The sequence below is a fragment of the Ostrea edulis genome, chromosome 2, assembly GCF_947568905.1.
Source record: "Ostrea edulis chromosome 2, xbOstEdul1.1, whole genome shotgun sequence".
Lineage (NCBI taxonomy): Eukaryota > Metazoa > Mollusca > Bivalvia > Ostreida > Ostreidae > Ostrea > Ostrea edulis.
In genome coordinates, this window is record NC_079165.1 from 21,876,744 (window position 1) to 21,895,390 (window position 18,647).

The 18,647-nt window shown below is 35.0% G+C and overlaps 1 protein-coding gene across 1 annotated transcript in view; it reads right to left on the reverse strand.

Moving 5' to 3' along the window:
• LOC125681666 (cardioacceleratory peptide receptor-like) overlaps positions 1-18,106 on the reverse strand; it is a 57,153-nt gene extending 39,047 nt beyond the window's left edge. Inside the window, exon 1 of the mRNA XM_048921839.2 lies at positions 17,957-18,106. Within this exon, the coding sequence (XP_048777796.2) occupies positions 17,957-18,037 (81 nt within the window). The 5' untranslated portion in view covers positions 18,038-18,106. The remainder of the gene's footprint in view (positions 1-17,956) is intronic.
• Positions 18,107-18,647: the final 541 nt, after the last annotated feature.

The following is an 18,647-nucleotide window of genomic DNA, read 5'->3' on the forward strand; positions in this document are numbered from 1 at the left end:
AATAACAAAGAGTGATTAATCTGCTAACTCCTATAAAGTAAGGGAATACGGACTCCAGGGTATACCAGAGGTGGGATCAGATGTAGGAGTAATGTATGAAGTGACGATCAACACGGTTCTGAATTTCAGAGAATCTGCAAGAATTGGCAAGTTTTCTTTAAGCTCACCAAAGCTGAAACCTCAAGCGAGCTTTTCTGATCACACATTGTCCGTCTGTAAAATTTTCACATTTTTGACTTCTTCTCCAGAACCACTGGACCAATTTCAACCCAACTTGACAAAACGCATCCTTGGGTGAAGGGATTCAAGTTTGTCCAAATGCCCTTCTCTAAGGGGAGATAAAACGAAATAGCGAAAATACACTGACAAATTTTAAAAATCTTCTTCTCCAGAACCAGCGAACCAATTTCAACGACTCTTTGCACAAAGCATTTCTAGGTGAAGGAAATTCACGTTTGATCAAATGAAGGGCCACGTCCCTTTAAAATGGGAAATGATCACGAAACTGCAAAAAATAGGGTGGGGGTCATTTAAAAATCTTCTTAAGAACCACTGGGTCAGACAAGTTGAAATTTACTTGAAAGCTTCCTAACATAGTGCAAATTCAAGTTTGTTAAAATTATGCCCCCCCCCCCCGGGGGGGGGGGGGGTAGAACGGGGCCACAACAGGGGATGAAAGTTTTACATGCGAATGTATAGGGAAAATATTGTAAAACCTTCTCAAGAATCACTGTGTCTGAGAATTTTAAGTTTTCATAAAAGTTTCCTGTTATAGTGCAGACTCAAGTTTGTTGAAATCATGGCCCCCGGGGATAGGGTGGGACCACAATAGGGGGTCAAAGTTTTATATGCCGATATATTATATGGGAAATATCTCTTGAACTATTTAAGCTAGGCCTCTTATATTTTGTATATACATGTACATTACTTACGGCAAGACCTTTCATGTGATTTAATGGTGTGTGATCTTGTGACCTTGACTTGGAAGTTTTACATACTTTTAATAAAAATCTTATCCATTAAATATGTCCTGAACTATCTAAGGTAGATCTTTCATATCTTGAATATAAATTTCTTATGGCAAGACCTTTCATGTCATATCATATCCGTTGACCTTGTGACTTTGAACTCTGAGTTTGACCTTTTAACCTATTAAGTATATCAGGAACTATTTTAGGTAGGGCTTTCATATTTTGTAGATAGATTATTTATGGCAAGATCAGGTTATACTTTGGTGTTGACCTTGAATAACGACAGGGCCATGGTGGCTCCGGTGAGCGATGTGGCCCATGTACCTCTCGTTTTCCTACGGTTACGTATCTTTACTGACTGATAAAAATAGCTCAATATTCCACCAACGCCTCTTTACTCATTTTGCCTTGGAAATCTGAGAGAGAAAACTTCAGAATGACAGCACAATGCATGTTAAACAATAGCCTGATATCACAATGCCGACTCGACCAAATACATTGAGTATAACAGCTGCCACACGTATTCAGTGACCGAGTCTTGTCACAATCCAGACAGATTAAAAGACATGCATGAAATATGAAGATAACGAATAGTAATCAATCTCATAACTCCTATAAGAAATACAAAATAGAGAGTTGGGCAAACACGGACCCCTGGATATACCAGAGGTGTTATCAGGTGCCTAAGAAAGCATCCCCTGTCGATCAGTTATAAATACGTGGGTCATAGAGTTACCTTTCCCTTGGTTGTCAACGTTAAAATGAGGTCTGGAATATTTGAAGGAAATGGAACTATATTTTCGTTGAAATCAGCGACTTAGTAAAAATTACTTTATACTCCCCCGGTTTATAATTAAAAGTAATATTTTTTTCTCCATTCAGCATTTTATTAAAACCAGGATACTAAGCCTTCAATGGCAAATATAAAAGAATTGAATGATATGTTGAATTTTGGGGGCCGTTTATATTTATTCCTTCATTCTTATACGATCTGATATACGACCTTGCCCCTTCTTTGTTTTGTGTCATCTTGTAACTTATTACAATGTATAATAATAAACATTTTGTAATAAACGTTCATAGAACTACTATTTCTGTCATTTGTAACGGAATTTCAGGGTCATCTGGCATAAAAAGTCTAACCTTATGCAAAATAAAATAAGTTATTTTTAGTTTAAAAGAATGTATATATCATAATGCTTTTGAGATAGACCCTTGCCTTATAATCTACAACAGTCGACGATGAACAAGATCGACCATTTAAAACAAAATTTGAATCAACCCAAAAAACAGACTACTACGATTCAATATTTTGACTAAAAAGCAACGGATTCCTGAATTCTTCAGATGAAAATCAAAGGTCAAAATAACGAACAATGATCAATCTCATAAATCCTATATAGAATTAAGAGTAGGGCAAACACGGACTCTTGGAAACACCAAAAGTGTAGTAATAATCCCCTATTGACCGGTCACACCCGCTGCGATCTCTATATCTTGATCAGGTAAACGGAGTAATCCGTAGTCAAAGTCAGTAATGGAAGAACGGCCTAACAATTGTTTCAATACAGTCAGACAGCCATCGACCTAAGATATCTAAGACATTCAAGTAGATTCCTTTACAGCATCAAAACGACTGAGTGCAATGTAATGTAAGTTTCAACACACAAAACACAGTCTTTTGAAACTGTTTTCGTACAACACAAAAAATTAATATTTTTGACCAGGATCGTATTAATATAGGGTTTGGTCGCACGTGTAGCTTACTTTGAACAAGGAATGATTAATCTCATAAATCCTATAAAATACAAAATTAAGAGAAGGGCAAGCACTGACTCCTGCAAACACCAGCGGTGGGAACAGGTGACTAGGAGAGGTCAGCATTCCTTGTTGAAGTTCACAGACTGCAGATTGTCATTTGTTAGTGCTGCTCATAACTCACACCAATAACACGCAAAATGTGATGCAATTTTTGTCATCTATTACAGATGCTGAAACATGCAGTCTTGCATTCGCATTCTGTCAGTTTGTCGCACTTCACGTGTGCTTGGAGCTGAATACCAGCAGATACATTGTGATGAAAGGTGAAGATAACGAACAGTGAGCAATCTCAGAACTCCTATAAGCAATACAAGATAGAGAGTTGGGCAAACACGGACCCCTAGACCCACCAGAGATAGCATCAGATGCCTAGGAGGAGTAAACAACACCTGTCGACCGTTCACACCCGCCGTGAGCCCTATATCTTGATCAGGTAAACGGAGTTATCCGCAGTCAAAATCAGTGTGTCAAGAACGGCCTAACAATCTGTATGAAACACGTCACACAGCATTTGATCCAATGATTGGTTGTATTGGCAAACTAGATCATTATAACGACCATAGAATTTGCGAAATGCTGACTTTAAACGAGACTGTGGAACCCCTGCTCCATTAACTTGTTCGTCAGTAGCCTGTTTCGATTTAAAAACTGACCATAAGCAGAACAAGATCTTGCGTATCGAATCAGTTGAGAGATATAAACCCCATCTGTAGGTGATAATGGAATATTGCTACATAAATATGGGAAGTTGACGATGAAGAAGCAGAGTTGTTAGTTTGCCGTTAATATCTACTTTCAATAAAATATCTAAGTATGCAGCAGAAGTGGACGACTTTGTGGTGTTTTTTATTTTGAGTTCACTGAGATATATCGAATCAACATATGAATTAAAATTATTATTGTTAATAGATAATACGTCGTCGATGCATCTAAATGTCGAATTAAAGGCCACAGCAAGAGCTATTTTCTTCTCATGTAGAAGTTTCTTTTTTTTTTTATATTATAAATTCTGCTTCATAGGAATATAAAACAGGTCAGCTAACAAAGGAGCACAATTCGTGTCCATGGGGATTCCAACAGATATGATGTCATTTAATAATTGTTACTGAACACAACAAAAACGTTTTTTCCGGAATTGCAATGTAATCTCCATCTGCATACAGTACATGTATGTTACAAACACTGCAGAGAATAAATTACTTATCAAAGCAGCGTCGTCTTATAAAGACACTAAGAATTCTTCCTTGTCTAATACCCTCTGAAACTTCAAATAGTGACGATGTCAACCGAGGAATGTATACAAAGCATTTGAGGCCGTTGTGCCAGCATTTTGGAAGGTGTTGCACGTCTCATGTTAATTTCCCTGGTGGTGTTGCATTAAAGATCGATAAAATTAAGTTATTCAAATATATGATAAAACCAATTGCAACTTATGTCTTCATTCAAACATTTTTGAAAATAAGTTTAAAAGACGTGTATTGACTAAATTAGCCAAAATAAATTCAGTTTAAATCAAGCAATACGCGATTTATATGATTTTTAGCGTTAAAATGGAGAGGTATCCCCGAATTTCAGAAAAACTGCCCCCTTGAAGCAAAATAAATTTAGCATGGACATGTTCATCGAGTTTTCCACACAAAAAAACCTGTCGCTTTGAAATTTTGTTTCACGGGGGCATCTTTTTTTTCTTCTTGTAAATTTCAAAAAATCGAAACGACTTCACAGATATTGTTTTCAACTTCACCTGTACGTCAATTTTCCTTAGTAATATATGGTCTAGTGCGTGGTTCAGTGGGTAAGGTCAACGACTTTTATATGCAAAAATGTTTTCTTTTTTAAAACGACCGGGTTCGAATCTCTCACGAACACACTTTTTTTTTTTTTCATATTACGTTTTCCATCTATATTTTTTTCGGAATTGAAACACTTCTAGTTTTTATAAATTTTTCATGTCAAGTCTCTGTTTATTACAATATGCTGAGTTTGAAATAAGCTTCCAACCTGGACACTGTTTAGTTTGTGAATAGGACTCGCAACAAACACACCGAATACAGCATGCAATACCTGTATTTAATAGTGAAGTTTGATAACGAGAACTTGTATGTTTTTCTGAAGTGAAAGTTGTTGACAAAGGCATGGTACCTTTTACGCAAAACCGTTGTGAACTTTGCAAAGCTTTGAGAGAGAAATCAGAATCAATGTTTTCAAGTTGTACTTAGAATTATGTTGAACTTTATCAATGCGTATTAAACTTCCCATATTTTGTTTTGTGGTCAGATTCATGTACAGTTATCAACTGTTGGTTCTAGAAAATAATACATACGATTATAGAATATCAAATATTTGATACACTCGTAACATGTAACCGTATACATTGTATCTGATACTCAGAAGGAAAAAAAAACCAATTCGATTTTCACAATTACAAAAATTATGTTTAGACTACATGTATAATGCATTAACACATAAAATGTATTTGGCTTGTCCTTAGTACTGGGGAATCCTTCAGGCGAATACGCCATAAGAGTATAAATATGGATGAAAGTCAGTCACGTCACGAGTGCTGGCACGGAGCTCCGATTAGGGAAAGTTCCCGATTCGGTGCAACACCCTCTTTATCATAATCTTCTATCTGTTCCAAGAATGTACAATTTGGATAAAAGATACATGCGACTCCTTCATATTCTATCAAAGAAGTTTCCACTATAAAAAAAATAAGCAAACAAAAATCCGGAGAACTGTTTGAAACATTATTCTTGTGACTAAATGGCTTCTTTCAAAATACGGAAGGCTTGTTTAAAATGGGTATATAAAACTCAATATAACGGATGCATAAGTATTACTAATATTGCTTTTCAGCTCAATACAAGCTGCCAAGACTTCTATTTCACTGTTATCTTCACCTTACACACAGTCCCCTTAATGTAGAAAATATGGTATTCTGCTTGTATCTATAGTTTATAAGATTATATCCTAACTTTGTGTTTTATGTATTGTGTATAAATCTTTCTATCTTGTAAAATTTTTATTTATCTTTGGTTTTGCCTTTAGATTTTGAGATTACTTCACCAACGTTAAAAAAGTCTGGAAGATATATTTTCAAAATGGAATTGACAAAAACCACATAACTGGTCCACAACTATGTTGGCTGCCTACAATATGTGTTAATTCTTTAGACCGTCTGCAAAGCTGCTTTCCAATTAGATGATGCATTTGCTTGCGATGTATGACCTGCAAATGTAGCTAGATATCGGCCGTGAGCGTTTTAAAGGGACTGGTTCACGATTTTTTAACAAAATATTTTTTTTTATTTTTGATGTGAAACATTAAGAATACAACTCATTTAATGTTGACAGCCAACATTTTGACCTTCTGAATGCAAGAATAAAAGCAATATTTTAGCCTTAAATCTGTGTTATGTAAACAAAGACTCGAGTCTTTTTAAGTGTACGAACAAACCAGTGAAATATTAATTTTGTAATACAAATCATCTTAATTTTGCATAGTCTCAAATTTTAACTTTTAGATGACACATTTTGCGGAAGAATGCTTGAAATGTGAAAAATATAATAAACTTAGATCGATATCCATTTCTTTTCAAACTTTCGTAAACAAAAACATACAGCAATCTTTGTTTACAAAACAAAATAATGAACTCTCTAAAATGAGCTTCTGTGATAATGTATAACCTTAATTTTATGTGAAATCTTTTCAACACATTAGACAGTAGATTCTGATCAATAAAAGTGAAAAACTAAATTTTGGGGAAAATCGTGAATCAGTCCCTTTAATTCCTTTATTTCTAAACAATTGTGTCAACAAGATATATATTCTGTATTAGTGAACAGGATCATGCCATTTTCATTTGTTGTACTTCAAATGTAAGTCTGTCCATTAGAATGAAATCCAGAGAATAATGTTCCCTTATTTTATTTAACGATGCGAATACTTTAATTGAAATACTGTAGTTTCCATCACATCCGACAAGCTGTTATACACTACCATTGGTTAATTGTTTGTAATAAGGTCGTTGCTATTACCGATGGGGCGGCCCACAGCGAGGCGTTTTGCTTACAGGCTGTGTCAAATAACCTCAAATAGACTCCTAATGCCCGTCACCGCGTGATATGTACATTTACTGAATCTTTTCTCTTATATTTCTTTTGAAATTGACATTGGCATTGGGGAATCATAGACAGCAAATATATGTTTGTTGCAAACTAGTTCGATCCGGATTTTTAGTACCATCTGTCCGCATTACCATTACCAAACATGGAGGGTCGTCAACGTCGAAGGTTGCATTGGCTGTTCCGTTTAAAGTAACGAAATGGTCAACGATACTATATTTCAGTACTTATATCTATTTTATATTTTCAAAAAATACAAGAAAATATAAATTTAAACAATAAAATATCTTTCTTTGTTGTTTTATCGGGTGGTAAAATTAGCATTGCAGAACGATGCTCATATCATTTTTTCTGCACTGCTAGCTACCTTTATCACCCGATGAAACAACAAAGAAAGCATCTTAAATATTGTTTAATTAAAAATCACCCCCCCCCCCAAAAAAAAAACAACCCCTTCTTACAACACAAACACATTTTTACATGATTCTACTGCATGATTTAATACTACTACTTTTGAAAGGAAAATCATGTTTATTTGCCAGCTATATGACAATCGGTTCCGTAGAATTATGTATAAATGCTATTCCAATTTCATGATTCATTATATTATATGCAAAGTCAATAACACGTGTGGGTGAAACCATAAATCCCACCCGGGAAGTGATGCAGTATGAACAATACGTTTCTGTGAATGATTGCTTTTGATAATGAAGATGAAATTTGAGACGCACGGTATTTTTCTTGCTATGTTGCACACTTTTCTGCAGGACCATCACAGTCGTTCATTAATTGTTCATTATGGATTGAAAAACGTTTTGTCACGATTTTAAAGGCTCTCAGGGATTTCCGTTTTTAGTTTTGGGGAATTTCACAATATCAATTTATGTGAAACATTACACGCTTTTCTCAGGATGTAAATTTCATTAGAATTCCCAGTTTGTAATTAACACAATTTCATAAGGCATTGTTTCACATAAAATGAACTTTTAAGATTTATTTCTTCTGATAAAGAGTACGTGTATGATTTTCGTTTACTATTGTCAGATTTCTATAAGATTGGCATATAAGGATTCCAAATTGGAGAGACTGAGCGCACCAAGGTCAATAAATACGAAAGTTTTAGCAAGCTTAGGTCAATCAATCGGAAAATGTTAGTAAGCTTAGGTCAATAAATCCTAAAGTTTTAGCAAGCTTAGATTAATAAATCGGAAAGTTTTAGCAAGATTGGGTAAAGAAATACATGTATGAAAGTTTGAGCAAGCTTAGGTTGATAAATCGGAAAGTTTTGGCAATCTTAGAAAAATAAACCACAACACCAAAAACATAGTGTTTCCAAACAATTATCAAATTATCCAATCAATTTGACATATGGAAAGTATAATCTGTAGGTGTTAACTACTGTCAAAATATATGTACACATAGCTTTTTATATGTGTATATTTCTAAGTCGTTTACACTTATGTGTATCTATTTACATTTCCAATATTTTTTTTTTTTTTTACATGTAGTAAGTATAGCCATTTGAAAACAATGCGCGTACGAATCTTGATAGATAATTCGTACATCCATTCTAACGGCCGAGAATTCTGACAGACATAAAAGTAAAATGTAAATATAAGTTATAAATTTCATTTTTTGAAAAGAAGTTGTCTCGAGAAGAAATGTAGCCTTTTTTTCAAACATTTACATCGAAACACATGATTAGTGATTGGTAACGAATCATTGAAAACCTACAGTAGGGTGAGAAAATTCAGGATACAGGATCATGATAAACGGTGAAGGTAATGAAAACTGAGATCAATCTCATAACTCCTATAAGGAATACAAAATTAAGAGTCGAGCAAACACGGACCCATGGACATACCAGAGGTGGGATCAGATGCTAGAAGGAGTAAGCGTCCCCTGTCAACCGGTCACACCCGCCATGAGCCCTATGTCTTGAACAGGTAAACGGAGTAATCCGTAGACAAAATCAGTATGCTAAGAACAGCTTAACAATCGGTATGAAACACTTCAGACAGCATTGAAAAAGACCTGATCACCAAAGACTGCGAAGATATTGTCAATGAGGAACTCAGATAAATACTTATTAACACATCATGAGATCTTAATTTTGATAAAAGTAAGTGTCGTACTGATTCATTAGAGTATACAGACTACTCGGTACATACAATCAGTATCAGAATTATACCATCAATGTCCATGCCCAACGCCATCCTACAAAATTACAATATTTTCAAATGCATGTAATTGTGATTACTGTCTTTGGGAAATGACTGGCGAAACGGCAATTAATTTCACGTTTGAACTGTGAATACTAAACCTGCTTGATAGCAGCGAAGAACATGCATTAAGTATGCATTTCAACTGTTAAAGAAGGATTTGCGAAATTTCCTCCCGAGACATTCTTTTTTCATTGTTCTCTTTGAACAAAAGCATGAATCACGGGATGGAAATGTTGCATCGACTGATTTGGTCTCCAGAAAGAATGTTAGAATTCTACTGTTTCAATTAATAGCCGAATTTGCAAATTCTAATTTGTAATTTTAGGGGATCAGCGTATTGAAATACCATTTTGCATTGTGTGATTAGCTGTGATCTGATCCCCTATTATGGTTTACATGTATATATTTTTCATCAATTTCGTCATTTTAAATAAATTACATTTTTCATCTCAATATTGGTGTTCCCTACTCAGCAAAATCATAGCTACGGTGAGATTGTGAAGCATGGTGAAACAAAATTTATCATGGTCAAGATCGAGTGACCGATTTAACATTCAAACATGGGGAATCTTATTCAAAAGGCTTCCAACATTTTTTGGGATCATGATGTTATGTGTAAATCTCCACAACAATGGGTCAAAATAACCTTTTAAAATCTTACTTCAGATCATATAAAAGTTAACATAATGTTTGTCCCTCATAACAGATCGGCTTACGGGGGATCAGATGGAACCGCTGAATCGACATACGGTATGGACAGACGCATGAAAACCGCACGGCGGTAAAAATTTCTTGGGTGTTTTGTATTCTTATAATCAAATAAAATCACATTGTTCCATCATAATTCTTGTCTGTTGAGGACTGTGATGTAGGGGTTGACTAAGTACATTTTACTGGATCAGGATTAAGCGCTATACTAAGAGTAACTGCCGAACATCAATTTCTTTTATGGTATATCAGCGTGTCAGGTTTATTAGATTAGTCATTGGTCATCCGTATATCAGATCTGGAAGAAACAAAACAAAGACCTCTGTAACCTACATCTTCCCTAGATATTTTCCACTTCTGACAAATCAATGTTCTCTGTGACTTTACTTCAGCAGTTTAATTCTTGAGATCCCTCACTTTCTTGTTTTCAGGATAAATTCCTCTTACATTTGTTGAGCGTGTAAAAATGTGATATTTTATTTACAACAACTACAGGATGTATATACATCGATTTGACACACAGCGAATGTGACGTGGCTCTTGATCTTGTGTCAAGGTTAATTCAATGTCACCATCTTTTCATACCAAACAAAGTCCATCAGAGCAGGTACTATAAATGATATTCACTGGTGATTTATTATAAATTTTGTCCTAATTTGCGGCTTATATACATATTTTATCCTTTGAAAGGCATATACTAATAAACACTAGTGAATCCATTTAGATATAAGGAAGACCAAATTTCCCCTGATAATTTTAGATGTTTTGCAAATTAATTTTTTTCTGCCATACTTCTACAGCCGAGATTTTTTTTTTTTTTACTTTTTCAAATAATAACTTGGTTGTAATAAAGTGCAGAAGGAAATAAAATAAAATAGGGACTAGGCGTCTTACTTGACTTCAAGAAGGGTGACTAGTTCATGATATCGTGTTACCTGTAATTCTTTTTTATACCTTGTTACTTTTATCAGTTACGATTTCTTAATTTTTTCTTGTTATGATTTTGGTCTACTAGAGAAAAAAGTCAGTACTTTCAAATTATTCAAATGAGGAAATAACGAGGTATTTTACTACCTGAAATATTTCATCTAAACAAATTTACAACAAAACAGATGTTTGATTCAGATAGGATACTAGTAGGTTGTGAAACCATATATTGATTAGTTGACACGCCAAAAGCTTTTATCAAAGCATGACATGATAAAGTGTTAAGATATCAATCAAATTATTCTGCTTTGTATTGTTGATCATTGGAGTGATAGGCAGCTACGTTTTTGAAGACTTCAATGTTTTCCATTATCCTTCAAAGTTTGAATACTGGGGTTCCGCAGGGCACTACCCTTGATCCATACTTATCAACGACATCTCAAATAACACCTCAATGGAATACCATGTCATTTGCAGATTACACATCTTTTCAAGATCTGCTGTTGAATATATATTTAAAGCAAACAAATTATTCATTACAGAGGCTGGATCTTCTAACTGATCCTCCGAACAAAAATTATAACTATAGTGATGTTGTTGAACATCTATATCATTTTCTTGAATACATCATACCCAGTATTAATTCGAATTCTATACACGGGCGCAGTGACTACCAAGTGTTCTCTCTTACTGTTACTTACTTGAACCTGATCAGATATTCATAGCATGAACTGCTGTAAACGAAATCATGAATATTCATTGAAAATGCTAATAAGAATTTCCTTATACAGATTGATTGATTGACTATTGTTTAACGTCCCTCTCGAGAATATTTCACCCACATGGAGACGTCATCATTGCCGGTGAAAGGCTGCATAATTCAGGCCTATGCTCGGCGCTTACGGCCATTGAGCAGGTAGGGATCTTTATCGTGCCACACCTGCTGTGACACGGGACCTCGGTTTTTGCGGTCTCATCCGAAGGACCGCCCCATTTAGTCGCCTCTTACGACAAGCAAGGGGTATAAAGGACCTATTCTAATCCGGATTCCCACGGGAATCCTTATACAGAATGTAATAATTGGGGATTATTTTCAGAAAGTATATTTACATTTTAATATAATCGGTGAGTATTAACCTCTCTTGTAATCATTTGAACAAGAAATATTTTCTAGTTTATAAAATTCTATTAAGTCTCTAAACCATTCACATGTAACATTTCTTATCTGCCACGTTGTCTTATTTTCGTTAAAACTTCTCATTGTACCCTGCCCTGGGTATCATTGTACCCTGCCCTGGGTCTCATTGCACCCTGCCCTGGGTCTCATTGTACCCTGCCCTGAGTCTCATTGTACCCTGTCGTGGGTCTCATTGTTTTCGGTTGTAAAAACATAATCAAATATTTCTATACGTGACAATATTGAAAATCAAAATTTACCAGGAATTCTAATGAATTATATCTACATATGTTTTCAATGGTTTCGTTGAAAATCAGTATTTCCTATACTCTTAGGTCATTATAAAGGTTTTCCTTGCAAATAAAATGTGTTGTTGGGTTCAATGCCCTCTAACTTGTTTCATACAGGTACCAACTGTACCGATTTTAACTACGGATTGCTCCGTTTACCTGATCTAGATATAAAGCGGGGGTGTGACCTGTCAATAGGGGATGCTTACTCCTCCTAGACACCTGCTCCCACCTCTGGTATTTCCAGAAGTCCATGTTTGCCCTGTTCTCGATTTTGTATTATTTATAGGATTTATGAGACTGATCACTGTTTGTTACCTTCACCTGTTCATAGAGAAAGAACTAGATTGGTATCTATTTTTAAAAGAAGAAATGACATAATACCACGTGTTTCATTATCAATGTGCAATACCGATTCCGTTACATATATCTCAATATTTTTACAAACTTTCTGCGTTACCAATTACCGACACAGAATTAACTTCCTTGTAATTAGGAAGGATGGTGCACGGTTCAGTGGTCAGGAAGGATGGCGCACGGTCCAGTGATCAGGAAAGATAGTGCACGGTCCAGTGGTCAGGTGCATGCATGTGAAACATGCAATCTATATTGTTACACATGTACAATAGGAAAATTGACTATGTCTAGCAGCACGTGCAGAAGCAGGACATTGAGAGTGTTTAACAGAAGCTGCAATACCCAAGAGGTTCGTGATTTCGAAGTAAAACTGTTAACTGCACACCAAATTGCCTACAGAGTTCCACGACATGCTTCAAATTGAATAATCATAGACACGAACTTGACATTCAGAGAATCGTGCGAAGATGTTCAATTTTATATTCTCGGCAATACAGATTTTATTTCAGGTGATATTATCTGAACAATACGAATGGTTACTATTTTATTTGGACCAAATTTAGTCCGTCCACTTGTTTGATTTGAACATATTATTGTCATTTAGAAAAAAAGGATTGGATTCAATTTCCAAAACTTAGAAAATCTTCTCCCTTTAAACGTACATAATATTCTCCCTTAAATGGAATACAATATGTCATAAAATGTATAAATGAATATTTAATCACCGTTATCTAAAATGTGAAAAAAGGAGAGAGAGAGAGAGAGAGAGAGAGAGAGAGAGAGAGAGAGAGAGAGAAAGAGAGAGAGAGAGAGTATCTTTATGTTTACCGCTTACATTGTTACGATTTAATGCTTGTATATCAATTTGAAGTAAATCAAAACGATCAGCATCATGTACAGACATGTACTTCTGAACAACAATAAAAATCTTCACATTTTGTCTCTTCTGAAAGAGATTCATCAACCCCACTAAACCAAATGAATACTCAGAAGACGAATGATGTTCACAATTAATAAAGCATTCAATAGTTTGAATATCGAAAATATGGATAAACCAATAGGCTTTCTTTTCTGTCATATGAATACCTCTGTGTACAAGAAAAATGGTCTGTGTTGTCCGCTAGAAACGTGACCTTGGCCTGCTGACCCCTAAGACGTCCTTTACATTTGACTTCCCTCACAAGTTTCAATGTTGTCACCGGTTTGGAACAGAAAGGTTGAGCTACACAACATGTTTTTCATACTTCTTTTCTTTTGACTTTTACATGACCTCCGATCACCTGATATATCTGCTGCCAGTAGGAAATTAATCAGTACTTTTATTTAATAGCTTGACCCTAAAATCATATCTTAAAAATCAGTATAGATCTGCATCGTCAAATTATATATTTCATCACGGATCTACAGCTTTGGGAAAATATCCTGGCCCTCATGTATGTATTTTATATCCTTGACCATTACCTTTCAACCCAAATATCAAAACAGGTTTCTGTATTTTATATCCTTGATCATTACCTTTCAACCGAAATATCAACACAGGTTTCTGTATTTTCAGACTATTTACAAAAAATGTATTATAGCAAGTACGAGACTAATTGAACTTTCCCCTTTTATTGAACATACACAATATTTTCCCGCGCTGTTATTCCTTTTTGTTGGACCGACTCGTGTCTTTAAGGTATATCGAAAACAGACGGTGCAAATAATTCTTCTTATAGATTTATATCCATGATAACAATTTTGATCGGCGACCTTTGATCTATGTCATTTGACCTACTTTTAGAATCTCTCTGTGGTCCCTCTATTGTCAGTAAGTGCATATGGAGCCGAAAAGTCCAATGTTTCTCCTCCCGCGGTGTTCACAACGCAACAATCAGATCTAACAAAACGAACCTATTCTCTACAGCCGTGCAAAATGAAAACCACTGAGACCATTTAACCTTACAGATACTATCATAACGAGGGCTGACTCTAGTCTGCAAAGTAAAACGGGTTCTCTAGTGTTTGATAATACAAGGTATTATTCAGTATCGTACATGTAGGTACACTCGTCACATTATCCATCAATGCGATTGTTTAGATCTTCAATAAGTATTACTTTCTCTCTTAAACGACAAAACCGCCATCATCAACTCGCCATCTATATCAGCTTTAGGTTGAATGGAGCGTTATCAAAATTGCTTCACAGTTGCCTGAGTAATTCATGATGTAAAGAATTACACACACAATACGTGTTTTGCTGAGGTTCAAGTGCCGTCCCAGACGCATTTTACTTGCTTTAGTGATATTGATTGACACTGGCTTAAGTAAAGCGTATAAGAAATTATTTCATCACATGATGAAATGACACCAATCAGATCAGGGATCGACAATCTTCATTTACTGACTTGCAGTTTTATCCTACATTATGCAACATATAAAGCCATCTTGCGCAATGTTACCGAGTAAATGCCCTACAATGCTAATACATATTCATTTGTACATGCAATGATAATAAGATAAGACATGTGATAATGCAGTAAGTACATCGCACAGTTTATAACTACATGGTACTATATGTCCTTAAAGTCTTCCACTTACAGAGAAAAGAAACGTATGTTACCAGCTTTTTCAACAGAACAAAAATTAGAAAAGGGTCAGAAAGCGATTGTTAACAACAGAGAAAACCATGCTGTGGTAATCATTTGTATATTTCATTCGGAAAACAATACTTCTCCTTTATTCAGAGTAGACTTCCTTTTGTTGTCGTAAAAAGGATACCGTTTCTTCGTTAGCCTGCCTCGATAACGCGGAGTCGGAAATGTTGAAATGACAGCTGTGGATACTATTTAAAAGAACTTCATGTGCAGCTTAAGATTTTCTGTAACAAGATCGAGAAGATGGGCCATGCGATTTCAAGGGAACTGACATTCTGATTGATTTAGACTCCAATATCGACAGCTCGGATTTCTCAGAGCTTTCCGGAAAGGCCCGAAAATTTGCGATTGGTTTCTCCGAATTCCAGTGCACATATCATAATCTTGAAAGCAAATTCTGAAAATGAACCTTTTACGTTCAATGTTTGATATAGATGGAATATACGAGAATTTGTTATATGCAATGCATTAACATCAAAGATCTATATGGTATAGCAATTTTGATCTTAGTGGATATTTGATTGCTAAGAGTTAGATTCGTATGACGTATAAAATAATAATAATGATAAAACTTTTAATGAGCATTTTATATAACAGAGCAGGTAAATCCTATGTAAACGTCTCTGTTTTTTTCCAATAAAATATCAGAAATACATATAGAAACATATACCAATAAACCAGTCCGCCGACCTTACAATGACTTTGATCAGATAATATATACATTTCCGATTTGCTTGCCTTTGGTATCTTTTCTTACAAATTGTAATGATAGTCATTTCCCCATGGAAGCGCTGTACATAGTTGTAAATAAATGCGGGTATGAATACGGAACTACTTGATAGATAGTACGTCCACATGTTTTAACGACTAGAAATTCAGACAGATATACGATTTTTACCAAGAAAAGACAACATCATCATGTTTTTTATATGTTTTCTGAAATCCTTCGTCATTTTAATAATAAATGACAATTTTCAATTCATGCAGTTGTTGAGTTTTATTGAAATCAAACTGAGCAGAAGTCCTTCAGAACAAGGTGACAAAAAAGAGTAGAATGTTAATATAAGAATTTTTTTTTTTTTAAATACATGAGGGTATGAACTGCAATTCTTCTCACCTGTATACCAACGCGCTTCATAAGATATACCGGCGTAAAGCGTCCCAGTTCATACCCTCATGTATTTCTTAAAGGAATGATACATGCACTGTTCTCATCCCCACAGGACATCCTGCATCAACCAGATACCCAAATGTTAGCTCAAGTGCAACTTTCCACAGGGAACCCCGTATCAATCAGATAAATGTACCCCCCATATCAGCTCAAGCGCTGCTATTGGTCGAGAGTTAGATATTGGATATGGTTTGCAAAAGAATATGGTTAATATTATCCTTATTACATGATTAGTCATTTAGAAATAGATTATGTTAATGATTTATCTTAGAAATTGGTTTGTTGGAGACTTGATCATTCATCTTACATGAAAACAAGTTCTAACGTATGCTTAGATTTAAATCAATTTATCAGATAAAGAATTTCAATCTTAAAATCTAAATCTGTGAATAACGATTCTACATGAATTTCGGGTTCCGCAGGTTATGCGGAAAGGGTTATGCCCGCGAACGTTATGACTATTGTGACGTCACTGGTATCATTCTTTTATTACTAAATACACATGTATAGATCTACATTCATCAATGTTTAGCTTGGAATAAATTCATATCGTTTCCGAACAAAAAATTCTCGCTAAATTCAAGTTATTTATTATTTTAAGCTTTACAGCTTATTGATAGTCCACTATTATAAACAATACATGTATACAAATGGCGGTGGTACATTTAATTTCTCGCTGAATCAAAATATTCACCTTTCCACTTAACGTAAAAAGACATTTGTACCTGTGTTACATGAGCACGTTCTTTGTATTATAGGGCTATTACACTGTGTGGTAATTTCTGCATAATCTTAAAATTAATCTGTGCTTCCATTGTTAATGTAACTATTACCATCCTCCAATCCAAACAACCTCGGCGATCATTCACGAGATTATGTACTACATGTAATAGGTAAAACCGGTAACTATGTACTACACGTAATAGGTAAAACCGGTAACTATGTACTACATATAATAGGTAAAACCGGTAACTATGTACTACATGTAATAGGTAAAACCGGTAACTATGTACTACACGTAATAGGTAAAACCGGTAACTATGTACTACATATAATAGGTAAAACCGGTAACTATGTACTACATATAATAGGTAAAACCGGTAACTATGTACTACATGTAATAGGTAAAACCGGTAACTATGTACTACACGTAATAGGTAAAACCGGTAACAGAAAGTATGACATTTTTAATTCCTCCTTTGTAAGACAGGAGAAGAGTTTCGGTCTTTCATCCAAGTGATTTACAATGCAATCTATATTTGTATAATAAGAAGAAACAGAGTGGATTTGCGAAAAGTCATTACATTAACATATCCATCAAGACGATTTGGTTATTTGTCAGTTTAAACTGCCTAACCAGCGGCTTATGTCTCCCGGTGTAATTCCTCGTCACCAATTAATTAATCAATATCATCAAACTAGGACTTTATAAATGTCATGAAACTTATCACGCAAATGATCTCATCTGGTGTTAAAGACAATTTCTGTGTATATTTTCTATTAAAAAGAAAATAACAGGTTTTTTTATATTGACAATGAAGCTTACCTCGTAAAAGTGGTAGTACTGTATATTCGTCAAATTTCCTGGACTCTCAGACCATGTTGCATTCGTTTTATTGATCTCCATAATCTTTCGTCAAAATGCGTTAACCCCAGCGTCTCGATTACTAGTCTACCCTTGGTAACAAACTTTGTGTAAGTTGCAGTTGGACTTCCGTGGTATATATACTTTGTCGTGATTTATCGATCTGTCTCAGCGGTGAAAGCAAAGATGTGGCGTCGGCCATGTAATGTAAATATCAGAAAAATGAAATGAAAATCATGTAATGCAGTATGAAAAAAAAATCAAAAGTTGACCACTTGTGTTTAAAAAAAAACCTAGTGAAAGTTTATTTCAACACAGATTTTTCAATCAAATATCCAGAAATTACAATATATTTTACCCAATTATTACTAGGTTTAAAGAGTGAGCATTTGCAAGATTGATTTAGTGTAGAAGACCATGCGTCCTGTGAGAGGCCATAGTTAGAGAAGAGTGATTGCCTCACTCTTGAGTAGAAGTTGAATATTTTTCTTCGTAGTATCTCATGTTTGGCAATCCTTTACGAGGTAAACTAAACAGCCTTAAAAATTGAGATTCAGGAATCGGCCGCGGAAAGAGCACGGTCATTGTAGGACTAAACAGTTGGACCTTAAAATAGAAATAGCTTATTTGCTTGAAGTTAGAAGTATTTTCT